The sequence below is a fragment of the Theropithecus gelada genome, chromosome 18 (assembly GCF_003255815.1).
Source record: "Theropithecus gelada isolate Dixy chromosome 18, Tgel_1.0, whole genome shotgun sequence".
Taxonomy (NCBI): Eukaryota; Metazoa; Chordata; class Mammalia; order Primates; family Cercopithecidae; genus Theropithecus; species Theropithecus gelada.
The window spans coordinates 24,740,657-24,761,981 of NC_037686.1; the positions used below are offsets into that span (position 1 = coordinate 24,740,657).

Sequence of the window (21,325 nt, forward strand, 5' to 3'; positions counted from 1 at the left end):
GGACTTATCTCTTTTCATGGGGACACAGTTCAACTCACTACACTTAGATGCTCTTGTAATACAGACAAGCAACTCCATAATTCATTAAGGAAAAAGGAAGAGAGAATATGGTAGAATTGACACTTCAACAGCTGCACACGAGGCAGGTCTCACTTGTTGAATGGTCTATTGTTTTCATCTTAAAGTCACGTACATCACTGCTTTTTTTGTAGTTTGAACAAAGGGTATTTACTATATTCAATTCTTTTAGACTGAAAATCAGTGTAGCCAGAAACTGGCTTATATCTAATGACAGAGATCAGCATGGAGAAGTATAGCCTGCTTCACCTTGATCTGCTGGAGATGGACCTTGTAGAGAATTGGTTAATGTTTGATCCCTTAACACTGTGAAGGAGGGAAATGCTGCAAAGCAACAAATGAGATCAAGAAATCCGTGAGCTACGATCTCTCTCCTCCTCTTCAGATCTAATCATACAGATGAATAAATTGCTATGAAAATACCAAAAATAAAACTAAAAACAATGACTGAGCCATTAAAACAAAAATCTCATGTACTCTGTGTTCAGGTAGCAAGAAATTTAATTCTAGTCAGACCAGTCTCCTGTGATTTTTTCCCCTTTCATATAAGATATTTTTAATGCTCAGAGGCATTATAATAGAAAAGCATGTATTTTTGTCTGGTTTATACCCATCATCCTTACCATTACAACAAGACAAAAGCATTAAAGTAAAATTAATCATGTCAAAAGATTTTAGCAAAAACAAGTGAGACCATGCATAAAGCATCGCTTTGTCTAGTGTGAAGTCACGCTCTGATTAAAAACATATAATGAAAGTGAAAGTGATACATCATTGCCTTAGCAGTAGGGTTTTCTGAAAGTGCTTTGCGGTTCTCAACATAAAAATGTGGGAACATTTTGGTCTTTGAAACTCACAAAGATTATTGTTCTAGCTAAATAACTAGAATTCAATCTCAATGTTTTAAAAAATAAATTAAGACTTAATGACAAAACAAGGCAGGTCGGTAGGATTAATAATTAGAACACGCTGTGAGGAGCGGTCGTCTGCCTTGACAACCAGACACAGAGGTATGAAAGTGTCTGCTCAGCACTCCCCTTTCACAAAACCATCCTTAGCCCAGCTAAATGTGGCCAGGTCCTTAAGGTATCAGCACAGCTCTTTGCTCCATCGGAGACACTTAATGAATAGAAAGGTTTGCTTGTAGAATAATCATACACTCCCCAGCAATGGAGTCAATTTATGTATGATCCACAAAACCAAAAATTCCAAGTGGCTGGCTATTCCTAAAATGTAGGTTTAGTTAATGATGTCACCATAGAGTCACCTCATGGATTTGAAAAGAAACAGTTGACTTATTTGTACTTTGCCTTCATTACGTCTTTATTTTGATGGGGACATGTACCCATAATAATTGCTGGCCAAAATTATCTTTCTATTTGTTTTGTTGTTGTTGTCATGTTGAAAGTCATTTCGGGCTATTGTCCTTAGCAAACTAATGCAGGAGCAGAATACCAAATGCTGCATGTTCTCTCTTATAAGTGGGAGCTAAAAGATAAAAACTTATGAACACAAGGAAGGAAACAATAGACACCGGGGTCTACTTGAGGGGGAGGGTGGGAGGAGGGAGAGGAGCAGAAAAAGATAGCTATTGGGTACTGAGCTTAATACCTGAGTGAGGTAATAATATGTACTGTGACATGTGTTTATGTATGTAACAAACCTTCACATGTACCCCCAAACCTAAAATATAAATTGAAAAAAAAGAAAGTCGTTTCAGCTGTTTTTTTAAATGAGGTCTCTCTAAATGTTGAAAACCATCCTGTTCTACGAGATCTATGTGTATATATCTATATAAATAATTTATATATATACATATTTTCATAACTATATTTTAGATGTATAATAGTTTACATATAATAAATACTAGAAACAATGACAACTGTATAAAGTCAGACATATTAAAACTATCTGAGGGAAATAAGACTTTAAAAAATTCACTCAAAATGCATCATAATAATATTCAGAGTGTTTTTCTAAACTTCCTTTTAATAGAAATGGTTTTGGCTGGGTGTGGTGGCTCACACCTGTAAATCCCAGCACTTTGGGAGGCTGAGGCGGGTGGATCACCTGAGGTCAGGAGTTCAAGATCAGCTTGGCCAACATGGCAAAACCCTGTCTCCACTAAAAATACAAAAATTAGCTGGGTGTGGTGTCACACGCCTGTAGTCCTAGCTACAGGAGCTGAGGCAGGAGAATTGCTTGAACCCGGGAGGTGGAGGTTGCAGTGAGTTGAGATTGTGCCACTGCATTCCTGCCTGAGAGACAGAGCAAGACTCCATTTCAAAAAAATAAAAAGAAAAAAGAAATGGTTTTACATCCTGGTAATGAATATCATTCCTGACAATAAACTATGTAGAAAGTGATAGAAAGATACATGGAACAATTGTATTCTGACTAATAACTTCCCCTCACGGGAGAAGTGAGAATATTTTGCATGTGACAAGAAGAGTGAAACAAATATTTGGGAACATAAGGGTGCACTGTTATAAACATTAGGGGCCAGTAAATATTTTGATTATCCACCTTCTGAGACCTTGGACGGATTGCACTTTTCCAGCTACTTTGAAATTAGATGTGGCCAAGCAATTTGTTTTTGCTGATACACCATGTTATTCAGGGCAGAAATTTCAAGAGTCAGTCTGACATTTCCTCTTCTCTGCCATGAAAATGGTCATATGTCAAATAGTGGAGTCTATCAACCTGAGGACTAGAATGAGAAGATGTGGAACAGGTTCCCAGTTAACCTGCAATAGACATGTGACATGAAAAGAAATAACTATTTACTTACATAAACCACTAAGATTTGGGGATTGCTGTCACCGCCTAACCTGACTGATACAATTGCTGTTAAAAGGAATGTCCAGTGGCCGATAAGGAAACTGAGATGGAAGAGTGGAAAGATAGAAATGGATATCACGGTGAGAAACATCACTGGGTACAAATGTTATTTGCTCTTACTTGGAAGGCTAATCAGTTATTTAATGAACTTCTACTTCCAAGGGAAGAGGTTGAAAACAGAATGTTGATTCTATGTGTTGGTTGCTGTTGGATGGACTTGGCAAGATTTACAAAAAAAGAGATGATCTCAGAAAAAGCTGGCCCATTGATGAGCAGTATTGAAAGGAAACAGAGTCCAGAAATCTAGGGTGTGTAGCCTTGGAAGATGGATGTTTTTCAATTTTATCGGGTAAGGTAAGTTAAAACTCAGCTTAATGAGAGAGAAAAAATTAAAGGTGTGACTTTCACTGAGTTGGGATGTCTTAGAAGAAAGTTTCAATTAAGGCTGAGACAACCACCAGTAAATTCTAAAAATTCAGAGAAAAGAGTTAAAAGGAAACTCTCCCACTGAAGTCTTACAGATACAGAAATATAAAGAGTATTAGATGGTGGTGGTGTGTATGTGAGAGAGAGACAGAGAAAGAGAAAGGGAGAGAAAGATAGATAGAGAGAGAGAGAGAGAGAGAGAAGGGCACAAGAAAACAAAGGAAAAAGCAATCTGAGAAGTTTACCAGAAAAGAAATGTAGCATGGTCACCGACCTTGGAGTAGCTGGAGACATAAGAAAACAGCTAAGTTTTCTTGAGAGTTAATTGCCGAAAGAACTGCCAGCCTTGAGTAAAAGAAGCTGTTGACAATTTGATGCCTAAAACCACTATGGTCCTCTAAGTGTTTACAGACATGGAATGTACTTAGCAAATTCTTCCATTCCCAGGAAGAGCATATTCATCAGGGTCACTTCAGACATGGCCAATGAAGATAACGGGAAAAGAAGGATCTCCCATGGGGAGAAGCAGGGACCATGGGAGAACAACAAAAAATAACAGAATTGGGCAGGACCCTAATCAAGGTACACAACCCACCTCTTGGACAGGTGCCCTTCAAAATGTCTATTTGGTAGAATTGCCAAATGGCTACAGTCTTTCCAAATGAATGTGTTCACTGGGGTGATCCTGTCCCTATTCCATCATGGTGCATTATGTGTGAGGGACTAGATAATTAGTCTCTTTAGTTTATTCATTCCGGGTCAAGAGGAGTCTCAAATCAGCTTGATGTTGGGATGACTATTCTTCTCACTCAGAGATCCTCCACAATGAGCTTGATGATTTGGGGTAATCTCCCCTTGGAGGAGAGGCGAGAGTGCTTTGAGCACAGCAGAAGAGTACACTGAATATTTGATGTCTAGTAGTATAATTAGGATAATCACATTGTGTTGTTTGAAAATTCTCTGGTTTTCCTCCTTCTGAACCCTGGTGAGCTTGCACTTTCCTGCTTCCCTGAAATGGGGTGTAGTTCTGTGACTGAGAAGAAATAATATATGTCACTTTTAATCACCAGTGCAAGACCCTGCAGCTCTTTCTTCTCCCTGCTGCATCCATGGTGGAAATGAATGTCAAGATGGAGCCCCCATATGCCTGGATCCCTGAATGACTCTGCAGAGCAGATGCTCTCTATCGACCTGTGTTGGACATGTAGAATAAGCAAGAAATCATTTTCTCTTGTTGGTTTAAGCTCCTGAGACTTTTGGAGTTGTTTATTACTGCAGCATAATCTAGCCCATCCTGACTGATACACATAAACTTCATGCTAGACATAGAGATTTCGTTCTGAATCAAACTGTGTCTTCTTTCTCAAACTTTAGATGAGCAGAAGATAAGATTCAATATTTTGGTTTTCTTTATTTTGTTAAAAAATAATGCAAAGTTAGCAAAAATACAATAAAAATGTATTGAGGAACAACTCGATTCCAGATCTTGAGCCTGGACATTTATTTGTATTGTCTGATTTAATTCTCACAATAACCCTGTGAGGTGAGTACAATTATTCTTAATTTGCAGATGAGATTAAAAGATCAGAGAGTAAGCAGTTTCCCAAAGTCACAGAGTCAACACATATCTTGTGTGTATTTCAATTCAGGTCTATCTGTCTCTAAAGATGTTACTGTGTGTGTGTGTGTGTGTGTGTGTGCACATGCTGTTTCATTTTTGACACTATGTTGCTTCCAAGACACAGTTAAAATATCAAGAAGTTGCATTGAATTATGGTCTGTCCATAATCTTAAATGCAAATTTTGTCACTTAAACATCGTAATTTGCAGTTTAGTCCATAAACCAAGATTATATTATTGACCTCTAAGAGTAGGTTGTTATTTCAATTAGCCTATTCTACTCTATTCTATGAATATGGTACTACATCAAATACATTGGATCCATTTAGATTTTCATGGGTGAAATGGGTGAGCACAGATTAAATTCCATTCATCTGTTTGGACTTTTTGACTAATGGCACTTTTTGGTGAGATGAATTGGTGTGGGATCTGGAGCAGCATAGTTTGATGGAAACACAGATACCAGTGTTCCGTTCCTTACCCTTCCACTAAATCACTGTGTGACTCTAGGTATACAGCACCTCCTCTCTTTGCATAACTTAAAGTAAAAGCCAAAATGAAAAAATTGTGAGCCCGCCACTGAAGTTCCTGTATGACCTGGTCTCTGCTGGTGTCTTTAGCTACATCTCCTATCTGTTTCCCCCTCACTCTTTGAGTTCAGCCGTGCACCTTCTTTTTGCAGCATCTTTGCCTTTACTGTTAACTAACCTGGAACAATCTTATCTCACATCTTCACCGGCACACTGCCTAACTCCTTCTCATCCTTTAGTTGTCAGTGCAAATGCCATTTCTTTAGTAATATTCTCCATGACTCCTTGATTAGATCAGGACTCTCCATTGCCAGATCTTATAGATTTTATACCCATCTCTCAGAGCACTATCACATTTTCTTATTATATATTGCTACCTGGGATTATATATTAATGCTGGTTTCCCTCTCTAAACTATTAACATGGTGGTACTTGTTTTGGCTCAGTGTGGTATCCTCTGTGCTTAGCACAATCTCTGTTACATAGGAGATGCCAATTATATTTGTTAAATGAATGAAATGAGTGTGTAAAATGAGAGGGTTGGGCATGGAGATCATTTAATCTTTCAGTACTCACATTCAATGGTTTGCCAGACTTAGTCTGTAATTTGCCCAGGAATGACACACAGCAAATTTAAACAGCCTGCGTGACTCATACCTCCTTCATTTCAGATTCAGTAGCACATACCACAGCTTGTGTCTAAAGAAGGTATCAGAATTATTTGTACACATGCTGTTCTCTGGAGAAAAAACAATTGCTATATTCAAGAGAGGTGTAAGCCAGAAATAAATGAGAGATGGCCAAAGAAGGTCAACCAGTTTTTCTAGGTACCCAGCTTCCTTGAAATGCAGTATTTGGAGTGACCACCACACATATTTTCTTAAAAATCTATGAGAAATCCACTAATGCACTGGTGCATGAATACACAGTAGCAAATAATTCAAGATATATAGCAATGTGCAGCCATGTATCTCAAATTAGAATTGAGCTCATTGAAGGTAAAATTAGATGCTAACATATTTAAAAAGTCCAAACACAATTGTCTCTCCTTCTTTGTCCAAAGCCATGGAAACGATTGCTCCATGAACTGAAACAAAAAATTCCAAGCTAAGAGACACCAACTGGTATGATACTGTATGTAATATTTATATCACTGTGTTTTCAATAACACTGAAAACAAAAATTTAGAGGGGTATCCCTACTTGCAATTCTTAATTCTTGAATCTGTCTTGATAATTCCTTGAAATAGTCTCCATGTGATAAGGTTCTTGGTTAATTCTGCAGCCCCATCACTTATGAGTCCAACTTCAGACTTTCCTATAGATACACAAATTTATTTCAGTTGCCAAAAGACACTATACTCCCTCTTGCCTTTTGGCATTCTCAATACTGGGTGGTCTTAACTAAAATACTTCCCCATCTACCTTTTGTCTAGGTACTTCCTACCCATTTTTTCAGAGTTACAGATGGTTACTTTTAGGAAAGCTTTCCTAACCTCTCATGTCTACATCAGAGGCTCCTTTTCGTGTTCCCAATGCACCCTAGAATTTCTCTATGTATCTCTTAGCACCCTGTATTATAATTACTTCCTTAGGTTATTGAGAGGAGAGATTATCTTGTGCATGTTCTATCCTACCATCCAACACAGAGTGGGTATTCAATAATTGCTTATTGCATAAAGGAATGGGGTCTATAAATAAGTCTAAATTCTTCCTAGGCACTTTCAGAGTCATTTTCTGAAGTTCTCCTGCAATGAGAAATGCACTATCTATGAACTCTACCTACCTGTCTAGAAATAACATTAAATTAAATGGTTTGTGGGTTTTAGTTCTTGGTAATAAAGATAATATGAATAAAGGAAACGCACAGGTACAAAGCCCTTAATTTAACTTACATTTTATTTTCTTCAAAACAAATAATGATAAATGATTATTAGGTTTAGACTAATTTTACTTTCCTCTCTTTATATCCTTAGGGAAGAGAAATGAACTGAAATCAAGAAACAGAAGGGCCAAGGAAAGAAGTCCATTTGAATGTATCAGCATGCAGGTATATTAATTATTCCCTGAATAAGCAACAACTAAACCATTCTGCATTGCTTGGCTACTGAATATGATCAAACCTATATTTATCGTTTAGAACTGAAGTTCAAAGTCTTATACAAGCTTTGTTTGCTTATGACTATTCCATCACCACTTATAGAAAGCATATTTTTTCAAAAGTGTGAAGAATCCACGAGTTTTCTGATCTTTGTGACTCCTCTTAAAGAAAGAAATAACAACCAGACCCAGGACTCCTCCTGTTTGGATGGGATCACGTTAAATGTCGTTCATGGGCCAGAGGAGACAACCTAGGAAACCACCACCCAACAGTTTCCTTTGGGTGTTCACAACTGAACAATAGAGAATTCCCAAATCCTTCCACTACAAAGAAGAGAAAAGAGTTGTAAATCAACAGAAGGGGAGAGAAACAAAAGGCATTTCCTCTACGTTTAACAGAGAGAACTTAAGAGTTATCAAGAGAAGGAACACGCCTTTCTACTTAGCTCCATAATTTTCATTCTAACGTTATTAAAAAGAAGTCATCATTGGTACGTGGAAGGATAAATCTGTACTTTAAAGTCCCCTTTTTTCTGTTGTTGGTCACAAAAGGCAACAAAGGAATAACTAATAAATAGAATATCTTATTTGAAACGTTGGAAAAAGGATGCCAGTTCCTGGAAAATACCTTGCCCATTAGTAAAGAAATTGGTCCACAGGGAATAAAAATGGAATGGAGAGCTCTCCAATGCTGCCCTGTGGGGAGAAATACAAAGAGTCTCCCCATGTGGACTTCATAAAAACTTTGATATATAAGAAATCTGTTATCCAAAGTACACGGTAGCCCCAGAAATTGTTCTGTTTAATCTTTGCACAGAGGATTTAGGGCCTGCAAAGTGCAAGAGGCATGATTTTTGCATTGGCCGTTTTAGTATTCATGTCTCCTGTACTGCTTTCTAATAAGTTAAGATGAAACGGGAGACTGCGTGCAGGAGTGAGAGATGCAAGAAAAGCAGTGCTGAGAAATAAAGATGAACAAAAGTGCATCTCTACTTCCCTTTTATTATTAACAGGCGAGAGAACAACAATGCCAAACTTATAATGTTATTACTTAACACTTCACATTCACAAAAAGACGTTGCATCATTTTTACATGTTATTGCTCCATACTTTTCTGATAGAAGCTTTTTTTTTATAATCAGTTTTTATGATGATATATGAAATGATTTTTTCCAAAAAGGAAGATAAACATGCAGTCTGTGCCAGCATGTTACCAAAACAATCTTTTTGGTGAGAATAATTGTTTCCTTTACTGTTTGGGAAAGGAACAACTGATTGGCCTGCTATTTAAATGTTGTTTTCCTTGTGTTACATAGACCCACTTTTTCACTCCTATTCCCCTCCACCCCATTCAACTCACTATTACTTAAGTGTACCCCTTACACCATATTTCCGAAATATAAATAACATAACAGGATGAGATCTAAAGAAAACTAGCCTTCCTCTTAATTCTTCTGTGGTATAAGGTGTGTAAATGGAGTGGCGGCTCCCATGAGTGAGTATATGTGCACCTGCCTGTGGACTGGGCTCTTTCTAAGAGGAGCATGTCTGTGTGGCACACTGAGAAATGTTTGCTCAATGTAAGTGGGCAAAGTATGCTGAGATTCAGAAACTCCAGCCACCCTCATGTTTTAGGTATCTGCTAGTTAATTTGTTAGTTTGCATGGAGAAAGTCATTCAATAAATAAGTAGACCCCAAACCAGGGGACTGTCTCCTACCTTTAACTGTCATCTTCAATTCCCTGACAAATTAGTTTAGCATTTCTTCTGGGGCAAAAGAATGGCAGTGGAAAGTTCTCCAAACCCTTAGGTTTTATTAAATTTGGGAAGAATCTGGGATTCTGATGAGAAAGATTTCTTCATTTATTATTACATGGCCCAGAGCATAGCAATCTGTCAGTTACCTTTTTCAGTTTTACAGAACAAGATATCTTAATAAGACAAAAAGCAGAAATTATCTAGGTAAACTGTCTACATTTCTTCAACAAATGTAAAAAATATGCCTTCACTTGGGGCCACATAGTCATAGCCTAGCAGGTAATAAACTATATATTTTTAAATACAAGTCCTAGTGAAATGAACAATGTTAAGTAGAGTAAACATTTATTTCAAAGCCATAAGTATGTCTGAGTATAGAAAAAGAGTTCAAGATCTTTAAATATGTTCCCATTATTAGAACTTTACACACACACACACAATTTATTTCCTTCAATTTCAAATCTAATAAATAGAGTCAACAGATACCTTTTTCTCTTTACTTCTTAATCCATACATTATTAAATCTAACATATGAAAACTATGGAGAATATGCTCCCTACTCCAGGGCAGTGGGTTGAAGTGGTATGTCTGTTGCTGTGTTACTTGTCTGCATGGAGAGCTTGCATTGATTCACTGATGCCTCTAGGAATAAAGGTCAGTCCTTATGCTAATGTTGATAGTGATGTTACAATGATAGCAGTAGTACCTGCAATTTTTTGAGTGCATTCTATGTGCTAGATGATTTATAAGCACCATTTTTATTTTAAAAATACTACAGTGACTTGCACAAAATGAAGAAACCGTGACTCCCAATATTTATATGATTTTCTCAAGGTCCTAGATCTGGGTTTGCAACCATGTCTGTCTGATTCGAAGTTCATGATTTCTTCCTACATCCCTCCAAGCGGAGAGTTAATTCAGGCAATGTGAAAACTTGAAGTAAGGTGACCATATGTTCCAGTCTATACCTGTTATCCTAGCGTAATTAATAGATTCCCCTTTCATGCTCGAAAATGCCCCAGTATGGACAATGTTTAACAATCAACCTATCTTTGAGCAAGGTTTAAAATCCACGTAAGACTTTTCTAAGGTATTGTTCACAATGCTTTAATTAATCTTGTTGTCTTTACTGAAGGATGTCAAGCAAGTAACAAATTGGACCTAGCTTGGTGTATTTGGGAAAACAAATGGATTTATGAATGAATATCATTTACTGGTTGGGTGTATTATCGCTCTGTCATCTCTCTTTGAGAATCTTTTGTCCTTCCTCTTTTCTCTCTCCTCCTCCTAGTCTCCATGTTTCTTTCTATGCAGGCTTTCGCTATTGGTCAAGTATTAAAAAATAAATTCCTTGGTTTTGCTTTAGCTTTTGTTTCTGATGAACGTTTAAAATTCAGCTTGGCCACTCATTCAGATGTTTAAACCACTAGTAATGGCAGTTTTGTCCAAAAGAGAAGTAAAAATCATTTTAAGGCATCAGTAACTTATTTTGCTTTCTTTCTTCTCTTTAATCTCACTGCTACTATTCCACTACTTCTTTACTACAGCCGTAGCGCATTGGTGTCCAGGGAGCTTTCTTGTTGCAGTTCCTGGACAATGCTACTGCAGGTTTCGCTGGGGGACGCCAGCTCCAAAATGTATTATTTCAAGCACCACCACACATGTCTCTGTTCCTCTTCTGCTTTTATGGGTAAACTGCTGTCCAGTTTCTATTATTTTAAAGGGCTTTCAGGAAGAGGAAAGGAAACGATTTTTGAAAAATAAACATGATAAAATATATAACTGTTTAAGACACATGCAATAAGAAAATCTAACATTCGCTTTTGTTGGTTTCAAATGTATGGCTTTGATTTATGGATTAAAATTGCTCATTTATTATTTTATCTATACAGCTCTAGGCAATTTTGACAGTTAAAATTTAGTTTTATTGACCAGTGCAGCCACTGTGCCCACGAGGGGACTGGTGCACACAGCCTGCTGCACTCAAGAAACGATGATTTTTGATTCCATGAGTGAGTCCGATTGGGAATCATAACCAATATAACAATAAGTTCCAAATCTCAGTGCCCAAGGCAAGAGGTTTGCTGTAAAACACAATTGCCCTTTAAGAAGGGGAGGAGAAGAATCCCGGGTAGAAGTTTGCAAGCACAATTTCCTGCAGCTGGAATAGGCCACAAATATATCTCTCCATTCAAACTATGCAGCAGTATAAGGGGACGTTTCTCTAAACACCCAGTTCCACAGACTAAATATTAATGAGCAAACATGCCTGAAAAGCAAAATGAATGTTAGTTACAGAGACAATGAACTAAACAACCATTTTGATGTGAGAAAATTTACTAGTGAGTGCCACAAACCAACCTTTTGCTTTTCAATGAACAACAACAAAAAGAACAGAAGAATTTTGGGGGGAAGATCTTTGCTCCTCCCCCACACCCTCCATGGCAGCACATACAGAAACATAAACCAGTACAGTGATTTTAGGCTAGGCCTACTCGACTACCAAATTGGCCACCTCTGCAATGTTAATTTAGTCTTTTACTCTAAATCCCCCATGATACATAAACAAACCTCCAAAGGGGAACAAATCAATAAAATGTCTAATTTGATTAACCATGTTTTCAAATTCATCAAGACAGCTCTAACCTGAAATAAATAGGTGAGTGAATAAATAAATAACGCACTCACTTGTGAGTATTTTCCACGTCTTCTTTTCATCGTCGTAATACTGAACCAAATTGCTGGGGAGCCGGTCCGGTCCAGGAGGCAGCCCTCCAACCAATAACAGCATTTTCTTGTTAGAGCGAATTCTTCACCCAAAACAAAAGAGGAGATGAATAACCACATTATTGTAGAGTCTTTTTAGTGGCAACAAAATCATAACCATCAAAGACTGTTCCTTGCTTGCAGATATCTATTTCATTTTTTCCTGTTTCTTCCCCCATTCATGTCTCAACAATTTTTTTGAACCAAGCAGAAAAATGATCAGAAGAGCTGCACATCCCCATACTCATAGAATAATAAGCTCCCTTTATGCAATTTGTTAGAGGTTCATTCTAGAACGACCTTTTTCTTATATTATCCCTTTAAATCATCACTCTTTACAGCTGAGTACACATGAAATGCTCTGGAGTTGTACTAAGGTTAAGCATTAAAGTTGCATGTCAAAAATCGTATTAGTCAAAATCATTATTATAAGCCATTCTCCACTCAAAGAACCTTGAAAAAATTAAGGTTATGCAGGGAGTTTGTGAGCCAACTCTTTAATCACCCAGGGAACTTCAAATACCAGTTTGGTACAATTAGTAGCACAGGGCTAACTGGGGTGGGTTAACCAGTTTGAACGTGAATTTTTTTGTTTGTTTAATTTAGCTTAGACTTCTGCCTTCTTCCCCTTCCCCCACTCCCAGCTCACCCTCCCCTCTGCTCTCCCCCTGTGCACCACTGGCGATATAGCAGCACCAATTGGTAAAAATGAGACTGTGATGTTGTTGTGAGCCTCCCCAGAGTGGAGCCCTGCCAATGCTTGCCACTGATCCAGCGGCATGAACCTGCTCAACTGTGCAAAGTCACTCTAATTCCCTCCCTCTGTTTTTCTACCTTCTCCCCCAGGGGGCAACCACTGAAAGGAGTGACTACCCACCCATCAAGAGCTGGCAATTCGCTGCTATTAACCGTGACTGTGATTCCCAGTCCGCCTGGCAGTTCCTGAGAAAGGCCTGCAATGTCTCATATGCAGTAAAAGCTGTAAGATGCACCCTGGCCGGCACACTCGACCTGATGGATGTACAATCCTCAGGAACAGTAATGGATTGAGCACACTTGCGCTTGAAGCAGGGAGAGGAGGCCCAGACCCCCACAAAGGGCCTGCTGATTTAACAGTCGCTTTACATATAATTGAACTTTTCATGTACCTGAAAGGCTCAAGGTGGTGGTGGAAGAAACGGAACAACAATGATTGAAGGAAAAAAGTCAATAAATACAAAAGGGTTCCTCTTAGTGATGATCACAAGCCATGGCATGGCTCTGAGTCTATGATTACATATTCAGCTCGTTCTGATTCAAGAATGCTTGGTGAAGTATGCCTTTGTGGAGAAGCATTGTTTGTTGGTTAAGAACCTAACATTCGGAGAGTTAACTTAACACAGTTAATGACATCTCCCTGTGAAGGAAGGGAACAAGAGAATTCCTTTGATGAAACTCTGGTGCCATTGAATGCACTATTATGCCTCAGTGGGAAAAATACCTTCTGGAGAATTGCCCATATTAGACACTCATCGATAGAGGGAGCTGTACTTACAGAGGAACGAGTAATATGATGGCAACTTGCAGTGTTAATTCTGCCACTCTGTGGATATAGTTGAGCCAAAAGGTAAACAAACCCAAACTCTGAATTTGAAGTACCTTCGAACTGTACCCATATGCCTTATAGACTAGTAGTTGGCAAATAGAATACAACAGCAAAGAGCCCCCATAGTTGGAGGATTTCAGTGATTGGGGTGTTTTTGCAAGAGGGGTTAAGAAAAATCAGTGCAGTCAGTACGTCTCTTTCATTTAGAAAACATACATGCATAATTCACATGCTATAGAATCTCCTACATACATGGCCACAGAGCTGATATATGAATATTTTTTTCTTATTGTAGTCTTTAGTCCAAATAATCAACCACTCTGTGTGTGTAAGAGAAGTCAAGATGAAAACAAATACTCTTTTTAGGTTGCTGCAAATGACCATGTGTAGACAGACCTGTTCAACTGGAAGTCATGATTCTGTGGCTGTCCTAACATCACTTGTCCACATGCCACCAGACTGCAGTTGGGGGTAGATCAATATCAACAGGATGGACACAGAGGAAAGAACTCACTGAAGTGGTGGTTGTGCAAAAGCAACATAATTAAATATGTTTTAGTATATAAATAAATTAAGTGCTTAAAACATGTGCTTAATGGGGCCCAGCGTGGTGGCTCATGTCTGTAATCCCAGCACTTTGGGAGGCCAAAGCAGGCAGATAACCTGAGGCCAGGAGTTTGAGACCAGCCTGACCAACACAGTGAAACCCCATCTCTACTAAAAATACAAAAAATTAGCCAAGTGTGGTGGTAGGCGCCTGTAATCCCAGCTACTTCGGAGGCTGAGACAAGAGAATCTCTTGAACCCAGAAGGCAGAGGTTGCAGTGGGCTGAGATTGTGTCATTGCTCTCCAGACTGGACAAAAAGAGCAAAACTCCATGTCAGAAAAAAAAAAAAAAAATTAGCTGGGTGTGGTGGCACATGCTTGTAATCCCAGCTATTTGGGAGGCTGAGGCAGGAGAATCGCTTCAAGTGAGGAGGCAGAGGTTGCAGTGACCCGAGATCATACCACTGCACTCCAACCTGGGCAACAAGAACAAAACTCCATCTCAAAAAAAAAAAAATGTGTTTAATGGATGGCAAAGGGAGATGAATGCATGACTCACACATGTTTGTAAGGTCATTTCATTCATTGATAAGAGGAACTTCCCTGGACAAGTTACACTGGTGATTCTCCACCCTGATTTAGATGGACCATCTCTGCTGATAAGGAGAGGATCTAATGTCTTTGTTCTCTCTGCCCAGATTGCCAGCCATTGCCATCTGTCCTCTAAGAACTGGACTGACTACAAATACAAAAGCCAGTGAACGGTGGGCAAATGGTAACACCCTCCACCCCGCCAACAGTGACATGATTCAAGGGCTAGCTAGCATAGCAGCAAAGAAAGATTCCACATAACTAAGGTAAATTTCTAAGCTACTCAGGCCTCTGCAGAGACTGTAATAAATAATTATGTAGAGGAAAGGGAAATCCTACTTACCCTCAATGGCTGTGTGTTTTCTACAAAGGGGCAGTGCTTTGAAGCCATTATGTATGGCTTTCTTAGTGAATCAAGATGCCTTCCAAATCTTTTGCATTGTTATATTTACATCATCATTCATTCAATTTGTCATGACATTTTACTTAGAGTATTTTTTCTCTAAATCTTGTGTTATTCAATTTTCCAAGCCAGTCTCAATATTATTTAATTCTAAATAAAACTTGAAGCTCTACTTTGTGAAGATGAACCAAATCGAAACCCAAAATAAGACAAAACATGTAAGAAGTTGGATCATAAAGAGGAAAGAACACATCAAGTAACAAAACACATTTGAGTGGTTTTCTCACTATTTTCTCCATTGACTCTCACAACAGCTCAACGTGGTAGATATAACTCTCCATTTTACAGGGAGGAGAGAAAGTTCCCATAGATGTTACAAGAAAGTACACATTTGGACATTACAGAAAACTATGAAGATTTCTAAATCCAAATGAAGAAACCTAATGGAGATTACTTTACATTTCTTATTGCTTAAGAATAATACAAATGAGAATAACCATCACATATTTTACTTTGATATAAATGCAATGTCAACTATTCAATTACTCCTAGAAAGCAATACACGTGAATAATTCCTGTGGAAAAGCTTCCATTCTTTTTATAATGTGCAATTATAATAGTGACAATGACAATAACGACAGTTAATAATGAATGCGTATTGAATACTGAACTTCTGATTATCATACTATTTATTTGATGTGTGTGAACTTCAATTTGAAAACACCATAAAAAAAGATACCTGTGAACTAGAAAAGTAAAATGAAGAGAAGCTGAACTAACTGTGCTGAAGGGGGTTTTAATTATTCTTTTTTAAATAATTCCAGCAGAGCTTTACAGGTTTAATTTTAGATTAGTCAAAATTTATAAATGTAGCCTCATTGCAATCACTAGAGTTTCTTCTCATGGCAACATATTATACTTTTTAGAAGCTCTATACATAGGGAACCAATTTAGCCAAAATTAATATGTTCTCTTCATACCTTTTATTATTTTAAAATACTCCTTTCACTCTTCATTTTACCCATTTTGCCCAACCCAGACCAAAGTATGTATTGAAAGACAAGGAATAATAGAAATGTAAACAAAACGTTGAGTATATCGTGGTTGATAATATTTGAATGTCTTTGATTTGAGTTCCTTGATTCTTGCATAGAAAAATGTAAGGTTGCAAAGGCGATGGAATCTGAAGGTCTCCTTTGTTCCATCCCAGTAACTGCCCAACATTTACCATGTGTCACATTTGGGCGTGTGTGTGCGTCTGTATGCGTGAGTGCTGGCGTGCATACCACGCATTCCCGGGATGAATGATTGAAGGATGACCTACACCTCCTGGTGTAAACAAATTTTTCATCATACTGGTGTTCTAAGTACTGTAAAATCTCATTTATTTATATTTCAGTGATTTGGAACTTCAATAATTGGGAAACAGGCCAGATAAAGTTTTCCTTTCCATGATACATGAGAAAAGTTTTCATGAACTAGATTGCAAAAAAAACGTTTAACCTATTTAAGAAATCAGCTGATATGCTGGCACTTTATAATCACCAATGCACATTTAGGCAAAATTCATTTTACAGGTAACAAATAATTCTCATTTATGAAAGAAGATATTCTGCAATGTTCTAAGAATCATTAATTCATAGAGTTTGAAGAGAACTTTGAGGCAATCTAGTTCAGTGATTCCCAGACCCTAGCAAGTTACCAGGATCAACTGAGGGCATTAGAAATTTTGGATTCTAGGTATAGATTTTCACTTCTTGTCTCTCCGAGATTATGATTCAATAGGATGAGTCTTAAAAAATCAATGCCATTTCACAGCCTTCCAGTTGATGCTAACACACAGCCAGACTTGGAGCCACTGACTTGGTCTAGTCCCCTACATCATGTAGAAATCCTTCTAATAGTTTTTTAAATAAGTAATTATTCTTATGTATTTGGAAATTTGAAATGAATCTTAGATTTTCAAATACACTCTGTTGTTAAAAGTTGTTGGACAGTTGTGTTAGATATATTTTTTTCCTCTTATGCTGAGCTGAAAAATCTACCTAGGTTTCCTAGAGCAGTGGTCCTCAACCCTTTTGGTACCAGGGTCTGGTTTCATGGAAGACAGTTTTTCCATGGACCAGGGGGATGGTTTCAGGATGATTCAAATGCAGTACATTTATTGTGCACTTTATTTCTATTATTATATTTCTATTATTACATTGTAATACATAATAAAATAATTATACAACTCACCATAATGTAGAATCAGTGGGAGCCCTGAGGTTGTTTTCCTGCAACTAGACAGTCCCATCTAGGGGTGATGGGAGACAGTGACACATCATCAGGTATTAGATTCTCATAAGGAACACACAAGCTAGTTCCCTCACATGTGCAGTTCACAGTAGGGTTTGCGCTCATATGATAATCTGATGCTGACAGGAGGCAGAGCTCAGGTGGTAATGCAAGCGATAGGGAGCAGCTGTAAATATAAACGAAGCTTCACTCGCTCGCCCACCACTCACCTCCTGCTGTACCGCCCAGTTCCTAACAGGCCACGGACTAAAGAACACTAAAATACCAGTTTTCTTTTAAGGCTTTCTAAAATCACAGTAGTCTTTTAGCAGTCACAGTGCAATGTTGGGCCCCTGTTCAGCTTCTAGCTGATTATCAATATCGATCTTTTTTTTTTTTTTTAACAAAAACAAGTGTTTTCAAGCCAAGTTTTTCCTATCCTATATTTCTTCTAATTAAGATATTTTGAACAGCTATGCATGACTATTATTTAACATTTTTTGTCCTCTACTGATTTAGACACTTTGCTTCAATTCGTTTACAGTTAGCAATTGTTAATTGAGTTCCTACTATGTTCCAGGTAGTGTTCTAAGAATTGGAGATAATAATGGGAGCAAGAGGAGTAAATTCCTTGTTCATTGTGGTACTTAATTCCACCCTAATGGGGACATCTATGGAAGCCATCACAGTTTTTGAGGCAGAGCCTAGTGGGGACATCTATGGAAGCCATCACAGTCTTTGAGGCACAGCCTAGTGGGGACATCTATGGAAGCCATCACAGTCTTTGAGGCACAGCCTAGTGGGGACATCTATGGAAGCCATCACAGTCTTTGAGGCAAAGTAGCCTAGTTGTTAAGGGTGCAGACCTCTTAGCTAAGGTGAGATGCCTGGTTTCAGCTGTTTTAAGTGAACTTAGGTTGGCCTTTTTGCCCCTCTTATTTTTATTTTTTTGAGATGGAATCTTGCTCTGTTGCCCAGTCTCCTGGAGTGCAGTGGCGTGATCTTGGCTCACTGCAACCTCTGCCTCCTGGGTTCAAGCAATTTCTGGCTAATTTTTGCATTATGTATTTATTTATTTATTTATTTGAGATGGAGTCTCACTCTGTCACCCAGGGAGGATTGCAGTAGTGCAATCTCGGTTCACTGCAAGCTCTGCCTCCCAGTTTCAGGCCATTCTCCTGCCTCAGCCTCCCGAGTAACTGGGACTACAGGTGCCCGCCCCCACACCTGGCTAAGTTTTTGTATATTTAGTAGAGATGGGGTTTCACCGTCTCCACTTGGTGATCCACCCGCCTCGGCCTCCTAAAGTGCTGGGATTACAGGCGTGAACCACCGCACCTGGCTTTTATTTTATTTTTTTTTTAAGTAGAGACAGGGTTTCACCATGTTGACCGGGCTGGTCTCTGACTCCTGACCTCAAGTGATCCCCCGGCCTCGGCCTCCCAAAGTGCTAGGATTACAGGCATGAGCCACTGGGCCTGGCCTCTTTGCCCCTCTTTAACCTTATTTATAAAATAGGGATAACACTAACAAGATCTAAGGCACATGCATCTTTAATTTTCAGAATTAAAAGACATAATATATGTAAAGCATTTAAAACAGTGCTAAATAAATGCTAATTATCATTACCACAATCATCATCTGCATAGTTATTGACATCATCATTATCCTCCTCATCCTCATCCTCATTATCATCAGTATTATCTGTTCCTTTATGTAATTTGCAGGTTTGACAGGCAGGTGGCCTATGTCCCCATCCCAGTTTTATAACTTAAAGATAATAAAGAGTTGTACTTCAATGGTTGTGTTATTTTAATTATGCTAACTCGTTCTTCCTGAAATGATACTAAATCATTGGAATTTTTACTTTAATTCTCTGCATAGGGTCTTTGGGAGTGTATGACCATTTTTTGAAACATGGAGATTTGATTGAAAAAAAAAGTTTAAAAGAAAAAAGGAAAATGACGACAACAACAACAAGAAGAAGCAGTTTTGAAGCAGCAAAGTGATCCAGAGTAGATAATCATTATCCCATCTTTCAGAAGCCAAGTTAATTGCAAGTTAAGAGTCATCAGACCTGGATTTAAATCTTCTACCTTTTCTTATGTTTATCTCCTTGGATTGACTCTAAACCTCCGTTGCTTCATCTGTAAAGTGAGAATAATGGTATCCTCTTACAAGAATGTTGTAAGGGTTAAACAAAGTCATCTAGGTGTAATAGGAAAATAAATGCCTTCTGCTTGTAACCAAAACCACCTTGTAGAGCCAGTCCCTGCAGCGAATGAAAGGCCTTTTGTGCTGCTGACACCTTGAAAGATGAATGTCTCTGCATACTGAAGGGGGAAAATATTGATACTTTCAACATAATCCAGTAGGAAGGGGCTGTGGAAAATGGAAAGAAGTCTCGACTCTTTCCCATGTCCTCCCAATTTCAGTGGACTTTACTAAACTCTTGATAGGTTAGTATTGCATAAAAGCAGGAAATGGGCAGTTGCACATCTGATAGTACAGCAGCAATGTATGGGAGTGATTTGGGAGGTAGAAAAGGCCAGGAAAACACAAGCTCCAGGGACTCACAGACATGAGGATGGGTGTGTGAGTCAGTTCAGGCTTCGGTAACAAAAATACCATAGACTGTGTGGCTTGAACAACAGAAAATTATTTCTCACAGTTTTGGAGGCTGAAAAGTGCAAGATCAGATTGCTGACAGATTCTGTTCCTCGTGAGGGCTCACTTCCCATTTATGTTCTCACATGGTGAGGGGGGCAATGAGAGAGAGAGAGAGAGAGAGAGAAAGAGAGGAGAAAGAGAGAAAGTGCACATGTGTGTGCTCTCCTCTCTCTTCTTACAAAGCCACTAATTCCATCATGAGGGCCCCACCCTCATGACCTAATTACCTCCCAAAGGTCCCATATCCAAATACTATCTTATTGGTGATTAGGGTTTCAAGGTATGAATTTTTAAGGGGCAGACCCAAACATTTAGACCATACCAAAATAGTTTTGGTTTTCCACAGGCCATAGGATTATAGGGGTTCATAGTAATTTCTTTACCAGATCTGTTACACCTCCAGCTGAAATCTGGGTTACATAGAAACAAAATATTTATATAGTTCAAAACTGATAAATGATAGCTATTATTATTATGTGTAATTATTAACTTTACAAAGTACTCATTTGAAAATTCATCTTTGGAAATGGAGTTTTTATTGCTTAGAAGCCTTGCAGATACCATATGTTACATTGTATATAAATAGCCAGAACGTTGATTGCATAAGCAAGTTTAACAAAAATATAAAACCACTGGACTTCCTACAATGGTATTGACTCAGATCTCATTCATAAAATATAATCTACTTACTCTCTTTGCTGCCAGCTGCCTCTGTTAGGGTAGTCACCAAATCTTACGATATCCAAGTCGCAAAATTTCAAGGTATCCCTGACTCTTCCATTTTCTTGCTATATTGTATAGTTTCTAAGGCTGTAATATTTCTTAAATCTTTCCCTTCATTCCAGCCGAGCTGCCATCAGCTGGATTCAGCTGTGTCGGTTCTCCCTTGAGCTGTTGTAAAGTGGTAGCCCTGCTTTCTGGGCCCCTATCCCCATCTAATCTACACTACATATTTTGTCAAATGAATTTTAGCAAAGCCAAACATTAATAATCAATTACATCAGTCCTCTTCATAAAAACCATTGAATTCCCAATTACTTATTACAACCTCTCTTTCCTTTCTTTTTTTCTCCTATTGGTAAATGTTTTCCTGGAATTTCATTTGAGGGATAAAAGAGTTTGTGGGTCCAGATC

General features: G+C 38.3%; 1 protein-coding gene across 1 annotated transcript in view; it reads right to left on the reverse strand.

The window, feature by feature from the left end:
• KLHL14 (kelch like family member 14) overlaps positions 1–21,325 on the reverse strand; it is a 98,447-nt gene that overhangs the window by 56,137 nt on the left and 20,985 nt on the right. Inside the window, exon 3 of the mRNA XM_025365389.1 lies at positions 12,041–12,162. Coding sequence (XP_025221174.1) covers positions 12,041–12,162 — 122 coding nt within the window. The remainder of the gene's footprint in view (positions 1–12,040; positions 12,163–21,325) is intronic.